This window comes from Ostrea edulis, chromosome 4 (assembly GCF_947568905.1).
Source record: "Ostrea edulis chromosome 4, xbOstEdul1.1, whole genome shotgun sequence".
Taxonomy (NCBI): domain Eukaryota; kingdom Metazoa; phylum Mollusca; class Bivalvia; order Ostreida; family Ostreidae; genus Ostrea; species Ostrea edulis.
This window is the reverse complement of record NC_079167.1, coordinates 17,681,502-17,703,089: the sequence shown is the minus strand read 5'-3', so window position 1 is coordinate 17,703,089 and position 21,588 is coordinate 17,681,502. Positions and strand designations below refer to the sequence as shown.

Sequence of the window (21,588 nt, the reverse complement as noted above, 5' to 3'; positions counted from 1 at the left end):
GAAGCTGGTAAGTGATCACCATATCATGTTTTGTTTGAGCTTGAATGTCTGAAAGAACAAGTAGACGAGTCTTTGTATATCGGATTCAAACCATCGATCTAACTTCCAAAGACTGTTGATGGTTGGAAAACTTATATATAAAATTACACAGAGCTTGTCCTCGGAAAACGCATTGACTTTGAATATCCATAAAGGTATATCATGAAAGACGTTGGTTGATGAAAGTTTTGCTCTTTACTAGTCCATGGTACGGTGATAACAATTGACCTATTTTACTGGAAATAACAGAGCCCGAAGTTATCCGAGGCTGCACATGGATTCTCTTCATTATCATGATTAGGGTAAAAACTGGGGACGACGCCTTTTGATCTTTTCCATTGATTTCACATTTATCGACATAACTGAGGTACGGGATTACGATCGCTTAAAACTGGGAGCCCTTCTGACAATGATTCTGATCACAAGAAAGGGACATTGGTATAGGTAGCAGATTATTATATTAACGATATACAGATTTGATCATTAAAGATTTTGGATTAAATGTTCCACTGAATGACCTGGTCGAAAAACCGTGGGTAACATTTCAGCACTCTTCGCACCTCTAATATCCCAGTTCAATGACCCTGTTGTCACTTGCGTTTGACATATTGAATACAATTTTCAAATTCAAAATGAGAAGTGATGGGATGCAATGATGCTCAAACGTACTCCTTATAAATATTCGTTTTGATACTTTATGTCGAATCATTATCTTTTATGTCAGCAAGTTGTTTGACTAGCTTGGAATATTAAATTTGGGGGTGATTTATTTGTTTTTTCCCGATAAAGTGCTAAGACCTTTGTCACTTCTCCATTTTATACAGATACTACATTTTCACTATACCAAATATACTCTCCATATTAGAATCTCTAGCCGACCGTTGATCACACATATTAAAATGTCAAATTTTGAAGATTACAAGATGTTAACATCTTTTTAGATGTCTTTCATCACAGCTGAAATAGATTAGTGAATTATTCATAAATTCAAACTTTAGGAGAATTACACTTCCGTAAATAAAGCATGAAGATGTGTAGTAATATTAAATGCATTTAAGAGTATGAGTATTTTTCTAAATCTTTCCAATATCATCAACAGCCGGAAATAAGGTTTCTTTCCGTTAAGGTTACAAGTTCTTAATAACTCTTACGAAGAGTCGCGTTGCTTTCATAATGGCATATTATTTTTTTTCGCTTTAAGTGTTGTGCTGATGAGGCAATATCAAATACTGACGTCTTATCCCATCCTATATTATACTCAGGGCCGCTTTAAGAAAATTAATCAATTCCCAATAGCAGGTTAGAATTCTAAAATGACTGTCAATAGTCGAATTCCTCAACTTATCGCACACATTAGTTCTGTTTCATTTGATCAATAATTCTGTTTGGAAATCTAATCGATTGCTGATTACTGCTAAAGTGGTGAAGTTATTTGCAAACGGTCTCTGTATCACTCTGTATCAACCCTGGTCATCTTTGGTTTTGATGGGATAGCCTGATGTGATGCGGGACCCTCGACCAATGATTAAATGTTCGCAAGTATATACCACATGCTGTAACCGGGGTAGATCCCATCGATCCGCGCGCTTCGTGCGATGAGACGCGATGCCACTTTCACTGAAAACAGTCGCTATGGTTTGTTCATCAACAATAATATACCTTCAGCATCTGATTGAATTTTTTTAACGTGAAACTGGTATAACGCAGTCCAATGAAATAAACATAAGGGACGATTAATGATTCATGTACTTATTGGTTGTGACATGGGAATACAAAACTTTCACAGAACTCGAATGGGATCATTGACTTAATAGAACTTCAGGCAAGATCCAGTCTATTGGTAAGACTTTTTAAATAATATTTATGATAGAATAAAATGATATAAATCTTTAATAAGTTTTCTCTGAATACTCTTGAACTTATTTTGAAATTCTAAATTTATATTTCGAAATCTTTTCTTCAGAACTTTCCGATATATTTACTTCGGAAATAAAAGCTTGGTCGATTTTGTTTGTTTAATAACGTTTGTCATCTTGTCAGAAATTAAAAATTCACTGCTCACAAAGCAAGTTATAAAAACTTGTATCGACAATAGTCAACGACCAAATTCAAAGTCCTGGGATTGATTTACGGCGCGTACGTTTACCAAATTATGCATTCCATTACCATCTATTCAAGGAAATACTCTCCTTGTCGATGAACGAAAATAAATCTCGACTAGTTCAATATCTAACGATACTAATCACTGACATCACATAATTCTTTGTTCATTCAAGGCCATATGATACCAACGCTAAGATGAAAATAGATTTAAAAAAATAAATAGGACGCGTGTTTTCGTCAGTTTCCACTAAACGTAGTTTGGCCCCGGACCTTCCACTAAATGCAGGTTTGGCTTCGTTATTTTTACCGCACAGCTTCTTGGTGAGTGCAAACTTTTCAGTTGCCACGTCTAAATGTTGCCTCGTCGACATTTCGACGTCATCGACATATCGAATAGAGAAATGACTGCCTACTATAAATTTTGACTTTGAACTGAGATAATTTTGTATTGTTTACATTCGGTTACATTTGTTTTAAACGTTCGTTAACATTTAGATAATGCGCTATATCTAGAACGTATACACCATGTTTGGGTAACAGTTTGTATGTTCTAAAGTTTTATAAAAATATTTATGCAGCTATATTATTTTCTGCATTGTATTGTTTTTGCCTTGATTTCATTTTACTACGTATTATTTAATCAGTATTTTTTAAAACATGCGGTAAACCTAGAAAAGAACTGGATAGGACGATATACCTGAACGCTCTCTTTATTCCACTTAGAAATTGAGATAGTATAGTAGTCACGTATGACAAAAAATGCCTTATCCTTAAAAGTACACTCTACACTTCATAGATATAATATAAGATACATAAGGCACACGAGGGTTATCGATTTCAGCGAATTTCTGGTTTAAGAAGATTTTAGCACATTTTCACTAAATTTCATGTATGGTTTGCTTCAGAAAACACAGAGCACATGCGTGGATAGATGTACCATTTTTGTATCAAAGTTATAGCTAATGCTAATACCTATAAAATATACATGTACCTTTTTAAATGTGAAACGTATAAATCATCCATGATCGAATTCTTAATTGATTGAGTCTAAGACTTTCTATGACATTGGTATATGCTGTAAGATAAAAACAATAATCGGTTTGAGATAGACATCGATTTGAACCATGAACGAAAGGCGTCTGAAAAGAAGGACCAAAACTCTTAAATAGTTTTTATATCAAACTATGACGAGTACGTAGAATCTTCCATAAGTATTGAAATATTTGTACAAAAAATTATAGATTATGTCCAATTGATGATTAATAATACATCGCATGGTGGATGATTAGGTCTTCCCTCATCAAATTTATTCTACATGTATAAAACATGTAGGAAACCTTTAATGGTTAGGGGTTAGATAGTGCATACATTAAGATGACATTCTAATGCGCAGCATTAGTGAACAATGCAGGTATGAATCTACACAAGCAGACTACGTCTATTTTAACTGTTGGGAATTCTGACAGAAATGAAAGTTTGAATGTAAATATAAAAATCATTCTTGAAAAATTCGGAATGGTGTCACGTCGTCATACTTTTCATGAAGCGATGTCGAGAAGTGGAGCTAGGATGCACGGGTACTTTCAAAATTGCATGTACTATTCCGCATATAGATTTATTATGTCATATTTTATATGAGATCATATTACTGTACAAATTATTTCATGAGTATACATTTAATAAACCTATGAACTATATGGTTCTTGGTAATAAGCAATACAAAGGTACAGTGTACTTTACCTCGAAATCGCGCTGATTAGAAAGCTTCATAAGTGACGAGACAAACCTAATAAAGGTGCCTTAATTACCGTTAGGAACCATCAGGTTTGGATTGAGAAACAGAAAAATAGAGCAAAATAGCCACAAACCATTACATGCCAATATTCTGAAAGCTTGAAAAATATATGTAGTATATAATACACAAAATATAAATATATCTAGCATGTGATACACAAATTATTGGTTTTAATCAGTTTCTCACATTACTATGAAAGAGCGTAGATCGGTGGAGCCGATAGAATTGCGAGATATCATTATGAATTGATTAAATGAATATTGTTTAACGTCCCTCTCAAGAATCTTTCAATCATGTAGAGACTTTTGAGCAGGGAGGGATCTTTATAATGCCACACCTGCTGTGACACGGGACCTCGGATTTTGCGGTCTCATCCGAAGGACCGTCCCATATAGTTGCCTCTTACGACAAGCAGGGAGTACTGAGGACCTAATCTAACCCGGATCCCCACTGAAGATATCATTATCAGTATGGAGCATGAAATTAAATATTGTTATGGGTCAGAATAAACTCAGCAGAAATCAATCACAACGATATTCAAAGAATTTAACAATTTATTCACAATTATTGAAAGGAAAATATATCAATAACAAACTTAACAATAGGTATACACAATTAGAGTCCGATGCTGGTTTAATGCGGAGCTGAATTCCCACAAGAGAATATAAACTGTCAAAAATCCAATTAGTTCAAAATCCTCAGTAATGCCGTCATCTTATAGAATGCTTAATGAGTCCGAACGTCTAGGTCACCGGTGTTAATCAGGTACAAATGTATTACACAATAACATATATATATATACATGTATATATTTTAAATTATTGTCCTTAATTCAGTTACAAGGTATCCATATGTTTCGTGTGGTACACGCCGATAGATAGCGTACTGGATGTTTTTGATAATTTTTCACACGTACGATGTTCGTTTCTGTTTCCCCATCAAGTTCAGTATTCCGATGACTAGACTGGTGATAAGGGATTTTTTCTACAACAAATAAGTTAAAATAATCATCGTATATCTTTTAAGAAAAATCATTTGTTAATTTCCTAAATCCACTGTTATGTGTGAAACAGTTTTTCACAACATAGAAGGACGGTGCTAGATATGCTTAACACCACTTCTTGATCTGTACAATATTTTGTTATCTTTATCTTTATATAACAAATTTGAAAATACATTGGGATATGAACTGCAACAATTCACGCCGTGGTTGTATGACGTAATCAATATACCGTCGTCGTTGAGCCATTAAAGTACCCTGTATATGTGAACCAATGAGTAGTATACTCGACCACGACCCCCTCCCCTTTATGGCTAAAATAATATCCATTAAGATAATGAGATATGACGATAAAAGGGAGATATTGTAGTATATTGTCTCGAATGAATGAGTATTGATATAAACGATCTGTGAATATTAATGGAATGTAAGTGTACTTGTACTAATGAGTAATTAGAGTATTTGATGATATATATATACATCTAGTCCTCTATAATGTTTACATTACTTGCCCCCCCTCCCCCCCGGGAGCCCGTGGGCTCCGGGACTCAAGGCCTCCAAAAACATGTATACCGGAATCCGGAACCTGCTGTTAGACCTAGTTCGTATAACCATTTTGTGTTGGTGGTGGTTTTTACAACAAATAACTAGACTGTTTTTTCCCCCACTATATATTCGGGCAATGGTGTTGTGGATAATACTTATATTTCAGAATGTCTTAAAAATCATTGCAACAGATGATTCATTCATTTTTCTTGAAGGGGTTTGTTAAATTCTACCTGGTTTTCATCAAGTATGAGTATGTTCAAAATGGCATCTTTGTTAGGAAGAGATAATATTTTTCGACGTCTATTCCTATATGCAATGCACTTCTCATGAGACAGGCGGACAGCTTTAATTGTTCTTTGTAGTTCTCTGGGTTTTTTTTTTTCAACTATCGTTTCCTTGCCGTATTTATAACTTGAAATAGTAAATCACTGTGGTCCACACCGTGTTGATCAGCATGTCCAGATCGATCATATCGTTCCCGCCGTCTGTTTCAGTGTCGGTATCCACTGAATCTTGCGTTGGTGTCTAGTTCTTCGGGTAATCCTTGGACGAAGTTGAGGGAAGGCGCTCGTCTCATAAGCTCACCAGACAATGGTTTTCATCTCTTATACAGCCATAGGATTATGTCTGGAAACGGTGAAATGAATCTCTTTGTTCTAAGTAAGAGTCCCTCCATCCATATTCACTGTCTAAGCATAAATTAATGGTAAAAACAATTATCATGGTAAATGGATTTTAAATTGATTGATTGTACATGTATATTGTTTTTTTATGGTCCCTCTCGAGAATCTTTCATGCATATGGAGACGTTACTATTGCCGATGAACTGAAGGGCTGCAAAATTTAAGCCTATACTCGCTGCTTATCGTGCCACAACTGCTGTGACACGGGACCTCGGTTTTTGCGGTGTCATCCGAAGGACATTATACCTAGGACCGTCGAAGGACAGCCCTATTTAGTCGCCTTTTACGATAAGCAAGGGGTACTGAGGACCTATTCTAACCCAAGTATCCATGGGAAGTTGAATTGATGCTGTCAATCATTGACGTGTATGTCACGTCGGTAAGGATGTTTACCACTATGAACAGGTCTTTTTTTGTCGTCTTAAGACTTCAGTCCAAGAAAACGTCTTGTGGCACACGTTGTATGTTGTGAACAACATGGTGTCCATCGTGTAAGTGATTATTTGTCCTGTTCGTAATCAATATTTATAACTATATCTGCACTCTCTTTCCGGGTGGTCAGTGACCATTGTCTTCTATCCTTTTAAGCGGCATGTGTGGTGATCCTTCTTCGCGGGCCACATCTTGTACCGACTTCGCTCTTTCTTCCGCTGCGTCTTGAGGGGAAAGCCTCTGGCTCAGGTTTTAAAGGTCTTGTCTATTTCAAGTCTGAAGTGTTTTGTGTTTTTCGTTTAAGAATGTAAATATCTTTTGTTGCCCATACTTTGAGGTCGGAGATTATAGCTTTCCTACATGATGTGAACCATTCAACGTCTGTCACTCGAATGAAGGAGATCTCAACACAAAGATTGTTGAAAGTGAGTCATTACGACTGAATGTGTATTACGAATGGTCGAAAAACCGAGTCAAAATGACCACTGTCATGATCGTGTGCAGGATTGGACAAAACAAGATGGCAGACGGCAGTTCCAAACAAAGGTAGGCTCTTAAAACTCTTCATTTTACCGACTTATTAGACGATGAATTTATGAATTTAAAACATTGCCTGGCCAGGGAGGCATCATTAAATTGATTGGTTGTTGGAATTCTTACTCATGTACACGTACAACTCTAAATTCATTGATCGAAGTTGACGATGTTGCCGCGATAGAATTCGAAGCGGGCGAAGATGTTTCTAATCATGTTTTCATGCATTTTAAGAAAGATACTTTCGGTAAAATAGACTCTGCACATATCTTTTCATGAAAACTTGAACTAGTTATACGATTTGTCCCTTAAATTGCCTTGGTTAGATAGATATCTTGACTTGAACATTTGCTAATGTGCAGGATTGGACTATGGTCGTTTCCACGATAAACGTGCCGGATTGGGTCTCAATTTTGGTTTAGGATTGGACACTCTTTTTATCTTTCATGTAGCTTATTAGATTCGCAGACAGTTCCAACATGACCATGGTGTATTTTTAAATTTTTTTTTACTGTTATCAAATTACATCGTCGTTTAAGTTCCCAACGACGACAATTGCTACTGTAAAATATGCATTCGCTATCTCCTTCAAATTGAACCAATATAGCAGATATATACATGAATTATCAATCTTTGCTTACGACAGATGTAACGTTGACTGTTCGTATCCAGGATATATAAGGCCATTTTGACCTATAAAACACGTGAGAAATTATCATCAATTTATAATCCTCTGTAACAATATATATTCGACGTTTCCTGAATTCAATTAACCCGCTTACATATTTCCTAATTCCAAACTCTGTTATATAGATTTTCTCCTTTGTTTCAGGTATCAAGCCCTAGAACTTCATTCCATGAGATGGGTACACTTCGAATGTGCGAAATTTGTGGTGAGGATTCTGAATTGCGTAGGCATGTAAAAAGGAAACATCAACCAGAGAAATTGTCTTCGTTTGTGACCAGTGCAACACATGCTTTTGCACATTATAAAAGAAACATGAAGTAAAAAAAAATACATTGTTTTCTGAATACACGAGGTGCATACATATACCACGGCAGCCGTTTTATATATCCGTTTATGTACAGTATGAAACGATTATTTTTACGGTATTATGCTTTGTTTTACAGAGATACTACTAATCTTTTACATTGCATTTTGCACATGTTGATTTGTCATTTCATTGAACCAGAAGTGTTCTTAAGTTTTACTTGTTATTAAATATATTTCAATGTTATTGCGTTTGTATTGAACTGATAACAAGTAGTGAAAAAATTGTATTGAAGAGTAACCTCTCATCTGAGCAGCAAATATTGAAGAAGAAAAAACACCATGGACAAAACTGCTTTTCATTTAGGTTCATATTTCAGCTACAGGAGTGATATTGCGAATTTCTGAGAAAATATCCTTTTTATTTTCTTTCATCAGTATATGCACTATAAGGTTGAATTCAATGTAATTACAAGAAACGAAAGGTTTTAAAATACAAAAATGCTGATATTTACTACATTCCAATAAACACTTTTACCGTAAATAATTATCCTTGTAAGTGAGTTGGTCTCGATATCTTGCACGACACATGCACTCAAGATTATTAGAATTAAAATGACAGGGAAATTTTTCAAAAGATAATAAATCCCGCTTTAACAATCAAAACTGGTTCCAGCAGAAACATACATATGAAAGGCACAAGTGCATGTGGACAGATGATTAAATATTGAAAACATGAACACCTCAACATATTATTGTCTTTATTGTCATTGAACAGCTTTGTGAAATGTAAACCATCATGCCTGAAGAGATTATTATATGTCAAACCACGCTCAGTTTTAATAATTCCATGCAGATATCACAAATGTTAAGTGGTTGGAAATCGAACATGGTCTACATGTGTATATACAATATAAATGTATTTGCTTCTGCAAAATGAAGACTTTTCAACATGTTGATCTTCGAGAACAAGGCTCCTTCTAACGTGTGGCAGAACTTTAGATTCATGTGCGCGGTGAAATTCTCAAACACTTAAAGATTTGAGCTAGCTCTTCCGGCTTACTGATAGTTCCTTGCTCCACGTGCTCTTTTAGGTTTGTCAAAAGCATGGTTTTAGTAGGGCATGTTTATCGTAGAAACGACCATAGTCCAATCCTGCACAATAGCAAATGTTCAAGTCAAGATATTTATTTAACCAAGGCAATTTAAGGGACAAGTCGCATACACTGGTTTAAGTTTTCATGAAAAAATATGTGCAGAGTCTATTTTACCGAAAGTATCTTTCTTAAAATGCAGGAAAACATGATTAGAAACATCTTCGCCCGCTTTGAATTCTATCGCGGCAACATCGTCAACTTCGATCAATGAATTTAGAGTTGTACGTGTACATGAGTAAGAATTCCAACAACCAATCAATTTAATGATGCCTCCCTGGCCAGGCAGTGTTTTAAATTCATAAATTCATCGTCTAATAAGTCGGTAAAATGAAGAGTTTTAAGAGCTTACCTTTGTTTGGAACTGCTGTCTGCCATCTTGTTTTGTCCAATCCTGCACACGATCATGACAGTGATGACCCTCTGCTCAAGATTGATTGTACATTGCTTAAGTTCCTCTCGAGAATCTTTCGCTCATATGGAAACGTCACCATTACCGGTGAAATGCTGCAAAATTAGGCCTATGCTCGGCCCTTACGGCCTTTGAGTAGGGAGGGATTTTATCGTGCCACACCTGCTGTGACATGAGACCTCGGCTTTTCTGGTCTCATCCAAAGGACCGCCCCATTTAGTCGCCTCTTACGACAAGCCAGGGGTACTGAGGACCTATTCCAATCCGGATCCCCACGGGGTCTCCGTTCAAGAAGGTTGCAGGCTTATTGTATATATCTCTTACTTCTATGTGAATATTTTCGAACTCGTGAATTCGTAGAGGTACTGGGTATGGTTTTGTGAAGATTTGGTTCGTGTTGAATAGTCTGTACTGTTCCACACTACGGCTGTATCGCATGAGAAGCTCTTTCTTTCTGGTTCCGGAAATACTCGTTGCATAGAATTTACAATCCATTGACCTTCAAACGCTAATTATTTCGGCAATACGACTTTAAAGTCATATGGCTCGTTACTAGGGAACACATTTTTGCTTTCGGGTGATCTGAGAACGTAAGTTCTGTGTTCTGTGTAACTATGAAAAAAATTACCAGTGTTGCTTCGTGCAACATTGATCTCTTGCAACTGCAAATTGTGAAATTGTGACTAACCTGCTTCCAGTCGTTCAACTGCGTTGTTGCATTGAGCATCATTCAGACACGACATTTCTCAAAACGGTAACATTTAAAGACAACGCAATCAAATATCTGTGTACTTGATAGACTACTGGTGCCTGAATCACGTGCATTAGAAACTTACAACAATCGAGAGTTACAGAGATTAATTTTAGGATTTTATGAATACACGTTTTATTGTCCTCAAATTCTTTAGAAAAATATATATCCAGAAAACACAATGAGTAATCAGGCGATTCATTTTCGACAACAAAAATGTATGAAAATATTTCCGAGTATCTTGTGTCGTTTTTTTCAATGAGCATTATGCTACAAATGATGCATTATATTAATTGCCGTCAAAATTTCAAAGAAAACATCGCTTTTAGTGCTTATTTTTTATTTTCCAAAAGACAAAAAAATCCAGCGAATTGGAGAAATTACTATTTGTACCACAAATCTTTCTTTGAGAGATACATATTTAGTGATGTATAAATCGAGCTCTCCAATGTGTTCTATGTTTGCGGAAAGGAAAATGGTACAAAAAATGTGCATATTTTCATTTATAAACACTATTTTCAAAAAAATTAACATGCTGCCATGGCAACTATGATGCAAAGCTACGAATATGGAAGCGCGAAGTGATGCTTCTTGTATTATTCCTAACGTCAAATTACCTCACTATGCATTAGGAACGATTTCAAAAGTTCTGTACTTACGCGTTTTGCTACATAACCTCTCTTTATGATTCTGTACAGGTTATCCTCATTTATTGATAATATGATAGAGGATGGGGGTATCACTGCGTGCTTTTGAATTAAAGTAGAAGAACAGCATGGTGTTTCGTTTGTTAGATTTTTAGTTTCATGCACTGCAGACTTCATGAATGCACTGCAGATTTATACATGTAAATTGCCAATTACAATTTCCCGGAAATTCTCAAGGTTGTTGGGAAGATCTTGTTAAATGGAAAGTAAATTGGTAGAGTCACGTTTAGGCAGTGTATTATTATCCATTTATTGTTCTAAAATCTATAAAACTTGTCGAATTAATATCTAAGCTCTGACATTTTTCTCTAGATTTCGTTGTAATTATGTTTAATATTCAAGAGCAATAATCGATAACAAGATTGTCTATTGTAAATGGTATCCTACGTGTAATATTTGATGTTATGAAAAGTATTTTATCATTTATAATGTTTTGATATTTAAAAATGATTCCTTGTGATATTAATGAAAAATAATAGTTTCTCCGTTAAATATTGCTAGTGAGATGAGCATACATCTAAGAAAGAAAGTCAAGCTGCAAGGAAACATATCTGTGAAAAATGGCATAAACTCATATCATTTATTAAAATTCTTTTTAAAAAACATGTGTGAAGGTCACAGCACATAATATAAAAAATTCTAAATTATTTTATTATTTTTTCATCTTGGGGGGGGGGGGGGGGGGTAAAAAAGCAATCCATTTCATTTACCACATCTGAAATTACGCTTCATTATCAAATGACTACCTAAAACGCGAAATAATTATTCGAATCGAATGTAATTTGACGTTACGCATGATACGGGCTTGGTTTAAGTTGGACATAAGCATATCAAAATATGATATGTCATGCATTTTTTAATAAATGAACATTTTCAAAATTGATTGATATGATTTAGTCTCCATGTGTAGTGAAATGCCTTACAACGAACATAATCGTTTTGTAGAATGTAAAGAAAGTTTCGCTATTGCAACTTCTTTCGCCGGAAACTATTGATATTATTTTATACTTATTAGGTTTGTTACTGAATGTCTATAGATTTGTCTGGTTGTTAAAGTACATACTAGTATATGGAAGGCGAGACGAAGCCAAGTCTTCTGTATGCACTTTAACAATCCGACTTTCTGTAGACAGTCAGTAACAAACTTAATGATGAATGCTTTGCTTTGTCGTGGAACAATAAGTTGCATAAGAAAACTACTCGCTTTTGTCTCGGACTAGAATGAAGCCTCGCCATTGGATAAAATGCGTCACATGACTGTCGGCTAAATTTCTTTAGATGGTGAGTAGCAAAATTTAGACGGCAACATGGCGTCTGGAACGTCTTTTTGATTGTATTTCTTTCATATACATATAATACATATTGGTTCTAGAAAGAGCAACACACTTATTATGTTTCGACTCGCTTTCTATGGACTTTAACAACCCGACAAAGAAGTAGGTACAGTTTCTACAGTCATCTGGCCCAAAATATTGATGATTTCACTTGGAGCTCAAATCCTGGCATTCAATTAAGAAATAGTTTAGCAAACCCAAAGTTCACTCAGTTTGATCAGCAAAATGATTTGTGTCATATGACGAGAGCTTGAAGTTGGCATAAAATTGCAAAAATACTATTTTCAATGAAAATATCCACAAATTCAGGTGGTTTTCCTTTTAGAAAACATACAGCGCATGCGTCGAGCAAATTCATATTGAAGCATGTTTTTCATCTCAAAATAATACACAATATATATCATTTTCATTTTGCTCGACAAATGCGCACATCTTTTCCTGAGCAATAATTTGTATGACATTTGACAGTTTTCAGGCTTATTTTGAGAAAAAGGCGGGAAATGTCTTATTCATGATGTCATAATGCTATCCATTTAGGACTATCATTCTGATTTTGTAGACATGGTATACCTGGCATTTATTTTACTTTCTTAAAACGCTGATTAAGGTTAATTCCAGACACATTTTATAGAGAGAAATTTTTTGGGCCTTTTTATGTATACAACCGTACCCTGTTCTTTCTGTAGACAGTCAGTAACAAACCCAACAAGTAAGACGGCAATCATGTGACCCGTTTTATCCAATGACAAAGCCTCATTGTAGTCCGAGGCAAAACAATTGACATTTTCTGGCAAAAGCCGCACAGTGATGTCATAATATTACAATTATTTATGACGACATTTTGGGCAAATGAGTGACGTCAATCACAAAAATGACTGAAGGAAGGGGAAGTAGTAAGCATCGTAAGTATATCAAAATTTACCGATCCTGATAGCAATTTAACTCTTGGTCCGAAAAGCTAATGTGATATATGATTTATTATAGGATTAAACATTCTTTTTGAAGAATTTATCGATGTGTAAACTCTGGATATTTTACTACCAAACTGAATAAAAGTGCGTAGCTGAACGAGAATTTACACATCAATAAATCTGAAAACGCGATGTATTCATACGCGCCTGAAAACAAATAATGTAATGTACTGCGACTGAACGGAGAAACTATTCAAGTTTTTGGAATTGAATGAATTGGAATTATAAGAATCAAACATTCTTTCTGAAGAATTTATTGATGTATAAACTTCACTAATTTTACTCACAAACTTAACATAAAAGTGCTACGCATTTTTATTCAGTTTTTGAGTAAAATGTCCACAGTTTACACGTGAATAAATTTTTGAAAAGAATGTTTAATCCTATAGTAAATTCTTGTTCAGCTTTATTTTTTCCAATAAAATAACTGCAATAAATACCTATACAATGTAACATTGGAATTAAAGACAAACAAATCGAGACCAATGATTTCACAAAACATCACCATCTTTTAACTTAATGTCATAAAAAGTTTATGTCTTGGTGTAATGAGCTACCTAATCGGAGCTCCGTACCTGCATTCGTGACGTAGAACTGACCTTCATCCATATTTACTCTTATTACGTATTTGCCATTTAAATACTTGTAGGATTCCCCAGTACTAAGGGCAATCCTAATACATTTTATGTGTCAATGCATTATACATGTAGTCTAAACATAATTTTTGAAACGGTGAAAATGAAATTGTTTTGTTTTTCTTGTGAGTATCAGATACAATGTATACGTTACACCAGAGTAATAATTTAAAAATCAAGTTCAAAGGCAGAGTAAAATTCTGATCAGACGTTTCCATAGAAAAATCTATTGAGGTATGAGGTATGATAAAACATGATCTGAAAGTTTTTGCTTTTCCGTATCATCTTGATATCTGCCGGAGCGGAAAGCAGTTCATTCAAGATATTAACTTTGGCACGTTCTGACATTAAAGTATAACGTAATTCCAGGATTATTGATATTACGTCATCCTCCTCGTGATTAGCGAGTATTCTTTGATTTGTTTGAGGAAAAAAGTATCGAATGCTCACTCAATTGATTACAAAAGTTACTAAAATTCATAACGGTTTGTATTTTTTCAATCCATGGTTATAGATTATTTTTCTTTTTTATAAATCAGAAACGTAACGCCTCGGCTACATGCATCGATGTTATCAAAACATGAAATTTTATCCAAAAGGATTGGGGTGTTGCACAGTTTGTAGGATGATTAACTTACAACAGAAATATAATAACTGCATACACACTCTATGAATATATATGTAAAAAATACCAAAGCAAGCAAATAAGAAAATATCAAAAACGTCAAGTTTATACGTATGCTAATTTAGCAAACAGAGCAAGTCGATAATGTATTTAAATGTGCTCAAAACTGCCATCTGGGCGATATTATCCATTATTTGGTCATTAAATTTTATATTTCAGATCGGCAGATTATCAATATCTGAATTATTTATTATGTTGATTTACGCGACTAGAATTCTGCCTGCAAGCATTCCTTGCAGCTCCGATATCGAACCGTCTCTTCTTACTATAAAATTCAGTTTTAAGAACTTGCCCTACACATACTTGAGTTAAAATTGTATGTTTTCTTTAAATCTTTGATGGCACATTTCACACAGAGATAATGTTGAAATCGATCCCACTGTATCATTTTGATTTCCAGGCGAATGGAGTGGCAATTTTTTCTCTCTCTTTAAAACTTGTTTTACCGTTGCCAAGCATAAGTAAAATCTATACTAGTGTATTTGATTAAGTTGGCCATTATGATGGTTGATCATCCTGCAAACCTTTATTGATGCCTTTTTTGATTATTGTTTTTAGGGCAGCGACCCATTAACTAAGACGAAAAAAGAATGGTGGACCTCTACAATTACACGTGTTCCTATGAAGGACTTTTCCTTCCTGCAATGAGTGAGTACACTTGGTCAGAAGGGTTAAGGATCTTTCTATACCTCATTGCGATGTTCTGGTGTTTCGTGGGTACATCTATTGTTGCAGACTCCTTCATGTGTGGAATAGAGAAAATAACAAGTAAAACGAAATTGATTCGTATTCCCAATGCCGAGAAGAAAGAAGACAGAATGGTGGAAGTGAAGGTGTGGAACGACACGGTGGCCAATCTGAGTCTGATGGCCTTCGGGACGAGTGCCCCCGAGATTCTCTTATCTGTTATCGAAATAGTAGGGAACGGGTTCGAAGCAGGAGAACTTGGACCAGGAACGATTGTCGGCTCAGCTGCTTTTAATCTTCTAGTCATTACAGGAATTTGTATCATTAGTATTCCAGATGGAGAAATTCGAAAAGTTAAAAGCGTGCCTGTGTACGTTACCTGTGTATGTTTTAGTATGTTCGCGTATCTTTGGATGGTGGTAGTATTGCAGTTGATCACACCTGGTGTCGTAGACTCGTGGGAAAGTGTTATAACTTTTTGTATGTTTCCTGTCCTTATTGTGACCGCGTTTAGTGTGGACAAAGGATGCTGGTGCAAGAAGAATAACAAGACATCATCAGAACTAGAAATAGGAATAGGTAAGTCATTCCTCATTGTTTTATAAGAACCAAGAACAACATTAATAGTAGTAAGATGGAACAGAAAAATATATCATATAATTTCTTAATTCTAATGATCCTGGCATTCTCCGCAACTTTTCCCCCTACGTTTTCCGGTCAATTAATTGTGACTTTTGATGCTTTCCACACACCCAACTTGCGGGAAATGAAAGGATGGCTGATGTGTGACGTCGCAAAATGGCGATACCCAGTAGTTTCATCTATAGTATTGGACAAATAGAAATTTCAACTTTAATTAGTTTTGAAAGCATTCATATCGTGTTGAAAATACATTTCCTCCCAATTAAGCATGACGGCATGTACGAAAATCGATTATTAGATTTACCTAATCTTTAATTTCGTCATTCCAAAAACAACACTAAATACGTTATTTCGCAGCTGTGTAAATGCGCGGTGAAAAGTTAGAAAGTCGCATCGAATAATGAATTAAACTAATGGAACGCTTAATCTTTGACAATAAGATAAAACATTAACAGATGAAGCATTTGGAACTAGGATCAGTGTAACAGGGATGCTTTGGTCAAAGTTCTATGTTTCTTAAAATCAATTCTTCTTGTTCTGGAGTAAGATTTTTCATCCGATTACACGATCTCGCGAAAGATTACAGCAGTCAGTGCTTTCAAAGCTTACTGAGAACAAATACAAGTATCAAAATAGATTTATTGGTCTAACACATTCCTTATTAAAGCAGGCATATTTCCATGTAGTAAGAATTCAGTCACCCTCTTTACTTGTGCTGGACTTGAGTATCAGTAAAACAAAGATTTAGATAAAAACTACTGCACGAATGATTGTCAATGACATCAAAATACATATACATGTACACAGTGTATTGAATTATAAATGAGTTTCAACAAAAGGTGTACATGTGAAAGTCAGGGTTTAAACCTATGCTCTAGAGATTTTTCAAAGTGGACTACGAGGTTTTCGGGTAATTCGCTGACATGCCGACTGTATGTGTGTTTTGCAATAATATCTTCATTCCATATAATCCTAAGTTAGACTATTCATGCAATCCAAATATCATTGAGGCTGACCATGCCATCATAACAAACTTCCGAATAGCAGTTATCCGTTAATTTTAATCTAATCCAATATTTGTATAAAAAGTGGTAATCTGCCCGACTCACAACAAATTGTTTGCGCTTCTTATTTAACCCATGAAAAATATCTTCTTACAAAAACTTACATTATGTTCTAATTCGTTACACTCAACCGAACATAAATAATTTTTTACTATAAATAAACACAGTGTGTAGGTACAGAAACGCTCTCAAGAGTGCAGTTTATTGACGTCTATAAGTATATATAATAACATCTTAGAAAAAATACATCTTCTGTTCTCTACAATGAGAAAATAAGATCAGTAATAAACAATTCATAAATGCTTTGTGGGTGGGTGCCATGTCAAAACGCACAGGAAGAGAGCCTTCGAATGGGGCCAATTCCTAACTTGCAAAATCACGAAAAGCCGTGCTTCTCCAATTTAAATACCTGTATAACAGGTAACAGAAACTTAAATAGAAACCAATGAAATTTGGTTTCCGGTAAATATATAAACAAAACACGTGTTCGATATACACACGTGTAACTATAACTACAATAAATACATTGGTCTTTTTCAGTATCTTTTGTCTTGTGCTGAAATTTACGAGTTGCACTTACTTGAAGGTTGTTTCGATTTTTTTTTTTTTGGCTTGAAAATTGTTTCGACTTTTCAAAAAAAGAATATATTGACTTAGTTTTACTAAACACATCTTATTAAAGTATAAAGTTTGTTACTTATCAGTTATGATAAATCTGGTACCAGAAGTTTACATTTCTTCTGTGATTAAAAAGAAATTACAAATAGAAAGCAATATGAAAGAGAAAACTGCACTGGGCTCCATCTTTTTTTCTTCTAAAAAAGATACTTCATCCGTTGCATGAAAATACAGTCCGCCAAATATTGATTGATTGATTGTATCTTGTATAACGTCTCACTCGAGAATTTTTCACTCATATGGAGACGTCACCAAGACCGGTGAAGGGCTTCAAATTTAGGCCTTTGCTCGGCGCTTACCGCCATTGAGCAGTGAGAGTTCTTTAGCGTGTCACACCTATCCGTTTTTAAGGTCCTCTCCGAGGACCGGTGACATTCACACCTGATGCCGAGCGTTTGACGATGGAACTGTCACTACCTGTTTTAACGACTTAGGTCTGTCGCTCTAACCTGTAGACCACCGCGGCGGTCCCGCCAAATATTGTGTGTAGTACAATATGTTATAAGTTGTTGTTTTTTTCTCTTTTTGAAAGTTTGAAATCCTACAGTAAAAAGCATTTTATCCATGATTCATATAAGCAGATTATAATTTCAAAGACCATCACAAGTTGTTGCGCAATCCTCAGGAGCGAACACTTTTAAGTGCACGTGTATGCATCGCTTAGAATTGCGTTGAATTCTAATTGATATAACAAAATAGATTTTATTATGAATTTGGATTTTTTTGTGCTCGGCTGAATACATAGACCCTGAAGAGTGCTACTTCGCCACTGCACAGAACAGTACGAAACAATTCTTGCACGAAACGCTGAACGGTTTGCACGGAACATAGCTAGCACGCTTTAATTAAGAACAGTATGCACGAAACGGTAGGCATGACCTGCATGCTTTTTGATTTCTTGGGGGCATTATTCGGCTCATTATTAGGGTGATGTAAACATTAAATAATCTCAATTTAGTACTAAAAATCTTAGAATTAAAAAAAAAAGTTGTTGAGAAGAAAATGTTGATAATCCGTTTTAAAAAGAATAGGTAGGCCTCCTGTAATAGTGTGGTTGTATAGGTATATAAACAACGCAACACCAATGGTAAGGTTCAATAATTATAGGTTATAGACTTTGTATGGGAAAATATGACGACCGAGTTTTTTGGCGCGTAGACGGACCGAGCTTGCGAGGTCCGTTCGCGACAAAAAACGAGGTCGTCATATTTCCCATACAAAGTCTATAACCTTTTTATTATATACTTTCAATTTCATTTAGAAACTAACAATAATTTTATTTTTAACAATAACTTTATCGGTTTAACTGAGTAAAAGATGAAAAACACGAAAAATTTGAAAATTAACGGCGTAGAAATTTGATTGTGACGTAATGTTTGCGGGCCGGAATGTTTCCGGGCATATATCGTGTGATATATGCCCGCAAACTTTTAAAGAAAAAAGAAGAGATGAAATTGAAAGTATATAATAAGAGTTTGTATTCTCTTCTAATTAACTCTGAAATATATAACAAGAATATCACATATAATATATATCATGAATTAAAACATAGTATAAAAATATCAACAAAGAAAACTCATTTGCTCAGCACAGTTTACAACCAAGAGTTATTCCCCTTAATAGTGCTTATAAAGATATATTTGACTATTGATTACTATATGGTATAAATAATAAATAGATTTATCTTACTCGACTATTACGCTTAAGTAATCATAGACTAAATAATCAACTTGATAAGAATATTCAGAACTTATCATAATGCAAAGAATATACAAAAAAATGCAATGTCATACCTATGTGTGACACAGAGCCAAATTTCTGGTCAGGTCCAGAATATTCTATATGCTGGTAATAAATAGTCAAATTGTACTAGGGAAATCTTCTAGAAAACACTTCTATACTCTTAGAAGACAATTCAAAATGTGAACAATAGTAAAGAGAGGGAACTTGGACAACCAATGAAATTGAAGAGTTCTATATTCTATAAATAACTTTAGAGATATTTGCATATACTATTAAGTTGTACATAAAATAAATTAAAAGTAAAGACAACTTTTGTCATGTACTAATCTTCATAATCTATATAATGGAATAATATATTTACTTTAGAAAAATATTACCCTGTCACACTCACATGGTAGATTCTTTTTCATCAAGTAAAAATTTTCATTTTTACTAATTAGTTCAATGACTTAAGCTTCGAAAATAAAACAGAATGTAAAAGTTGTATTGTTACTGAATGACGGATTATTCGACTTGCATACCGATTATCATTTCAAATTGCGGCGTCTGTTTCGTTGTTTGCGTTAAAATATAGGTGCAATTTGTATATTTCAGCAATCTAATTAAAATCAGATCTTCTCTAACCGTTACACCTGAGAAGGCGCCATTGTAACGGTTAGAGAAAATCTGATTTTAATTAGATTGTATATACCGGGACACATTAAAAAAATATAATAATTGATTCAGCCTCTTTTCAAGACAGAAACTATCAGAATTTTTAAAATGACAAGAGAAACAAATTCTGGTCATGCAAGACTGAAACATATTCTCGAGGGTGGGGGTACAATTACACATAGACTCCGTGTTAGCCAGTCAACAAGAATGTCACTTCGGATAAATAAGAAAGCAATAAATAAATAATAATAACTAATTAATAGTCGCCAGCAAATCAAACCACCTGACGGAATCGAACTCCAATGCGAGTCAGTGGAGGTGAAAAAGAAAGTCGCATGGGTGATAATACCAAATGATGCATACGTTGTTTCAGTGGGTTTACAAGGATTACCCAAACAGATTCATAGTATTTTAATCCCAAATTTCATTTACAATTTCAACTGCACTATGATATTGGGTACATAAAAAATAAAATTCAATTGTAATTCTATTTATTTATGCAAGAAGTGGCGTAATTCAAATGGGGATTCCAAAAATTTCTAAAGTACTTTTAGTAAACTTGAAATCGCAAAGCTTTTCTCAAATCAACATCATCAAAACGAATGCCTTTTCTACACTTTATATGACCATTCCTTACGATAAATTAAAAACTAGACTTTTTGACATCATAGACAGTTGCTTCTTCAACAAAAATGGAAAACGGAAATGTTCATATCTAGTGATCAGTCATCCAAAAAAAAAATGTTAAACACCACTCTGATTCTACGCACAAGTACTCTGAAGTTGAAATTAAGAATACGCTGGAGTTCCTCATTGACAATATCTTCGTAGTCTTTGGTGATCGGGTCTTCCAACAGTCTGTTGGAATCCCCATGGGCATGAATTGTGCTCCTTTGTTAGATGACCTATTTTCATATTCCTATGAAGCAGAATTTATTCAAAAACTTATACGTGAGAAGAAAAAAATATCTTGCTGTGGCCTTCATTTCGACATTTAGATATATCTATTAACAATAATAATTTTCATTCATATGTCGATTCAATATATCCCAGTGAACTCGAAAGAAAAGACACCACAGAGTCGTCCACGTTTGCTTCATAGTTAGATGTTTTATTGAAAGTAGATATTAACGGCAAACTAACAACTCAACTCTATGACAAACGGGATGATTTCAACTTCTCCATCGTCAGCTTCCCATATTTATGCAGCAATATTCCATTATCACCTGCATATTGTGTTTACATATCTCAACTGATTCGATACGCAAGAGCTAGTTCTGCGTAAGGTCAATTTTAAATCGAGGCAGGCTACTGACAAACAAGTTGATAGTGCAGGGATTCCAAC

General features: G+C 34.8%; 1 protein-coding gene across 2 annotated transcripts in view; it reads left to right on the top strand.

The window, feature by feature from the left end:
* The first annotated feature begins 1,438 nt into the window (after positions 1 to 1,438).
* LOC125649701 (sodium/calcium exchanger 3-like) overlaps positions 1,439 to 21,588 on the top strand; it is a 35,658-nt gene continuing 15,508 nt past the window's right edge. The window contains exons 1-2 of one of the 2 annotated variants that reach the window (XM_048877413.2): positions 1,439 to 1,879; positions 15,334 to 16,041. In XM_048877413.2, the coding sequence (XP_048733370.1) occupies positions 15,366 to 16,041 (676 nt within the window). In that variant the 5' untranslated portion in view covers positions 1,439 to 1,879; positions 15,334 to 15,365. The remainder of the gene's footprint in view (positions 1,880 to 15,333; positions 16,042 to 21,588) is intronic. The other variant, XM_048877422.2, reaches the window with a different exon arrangement.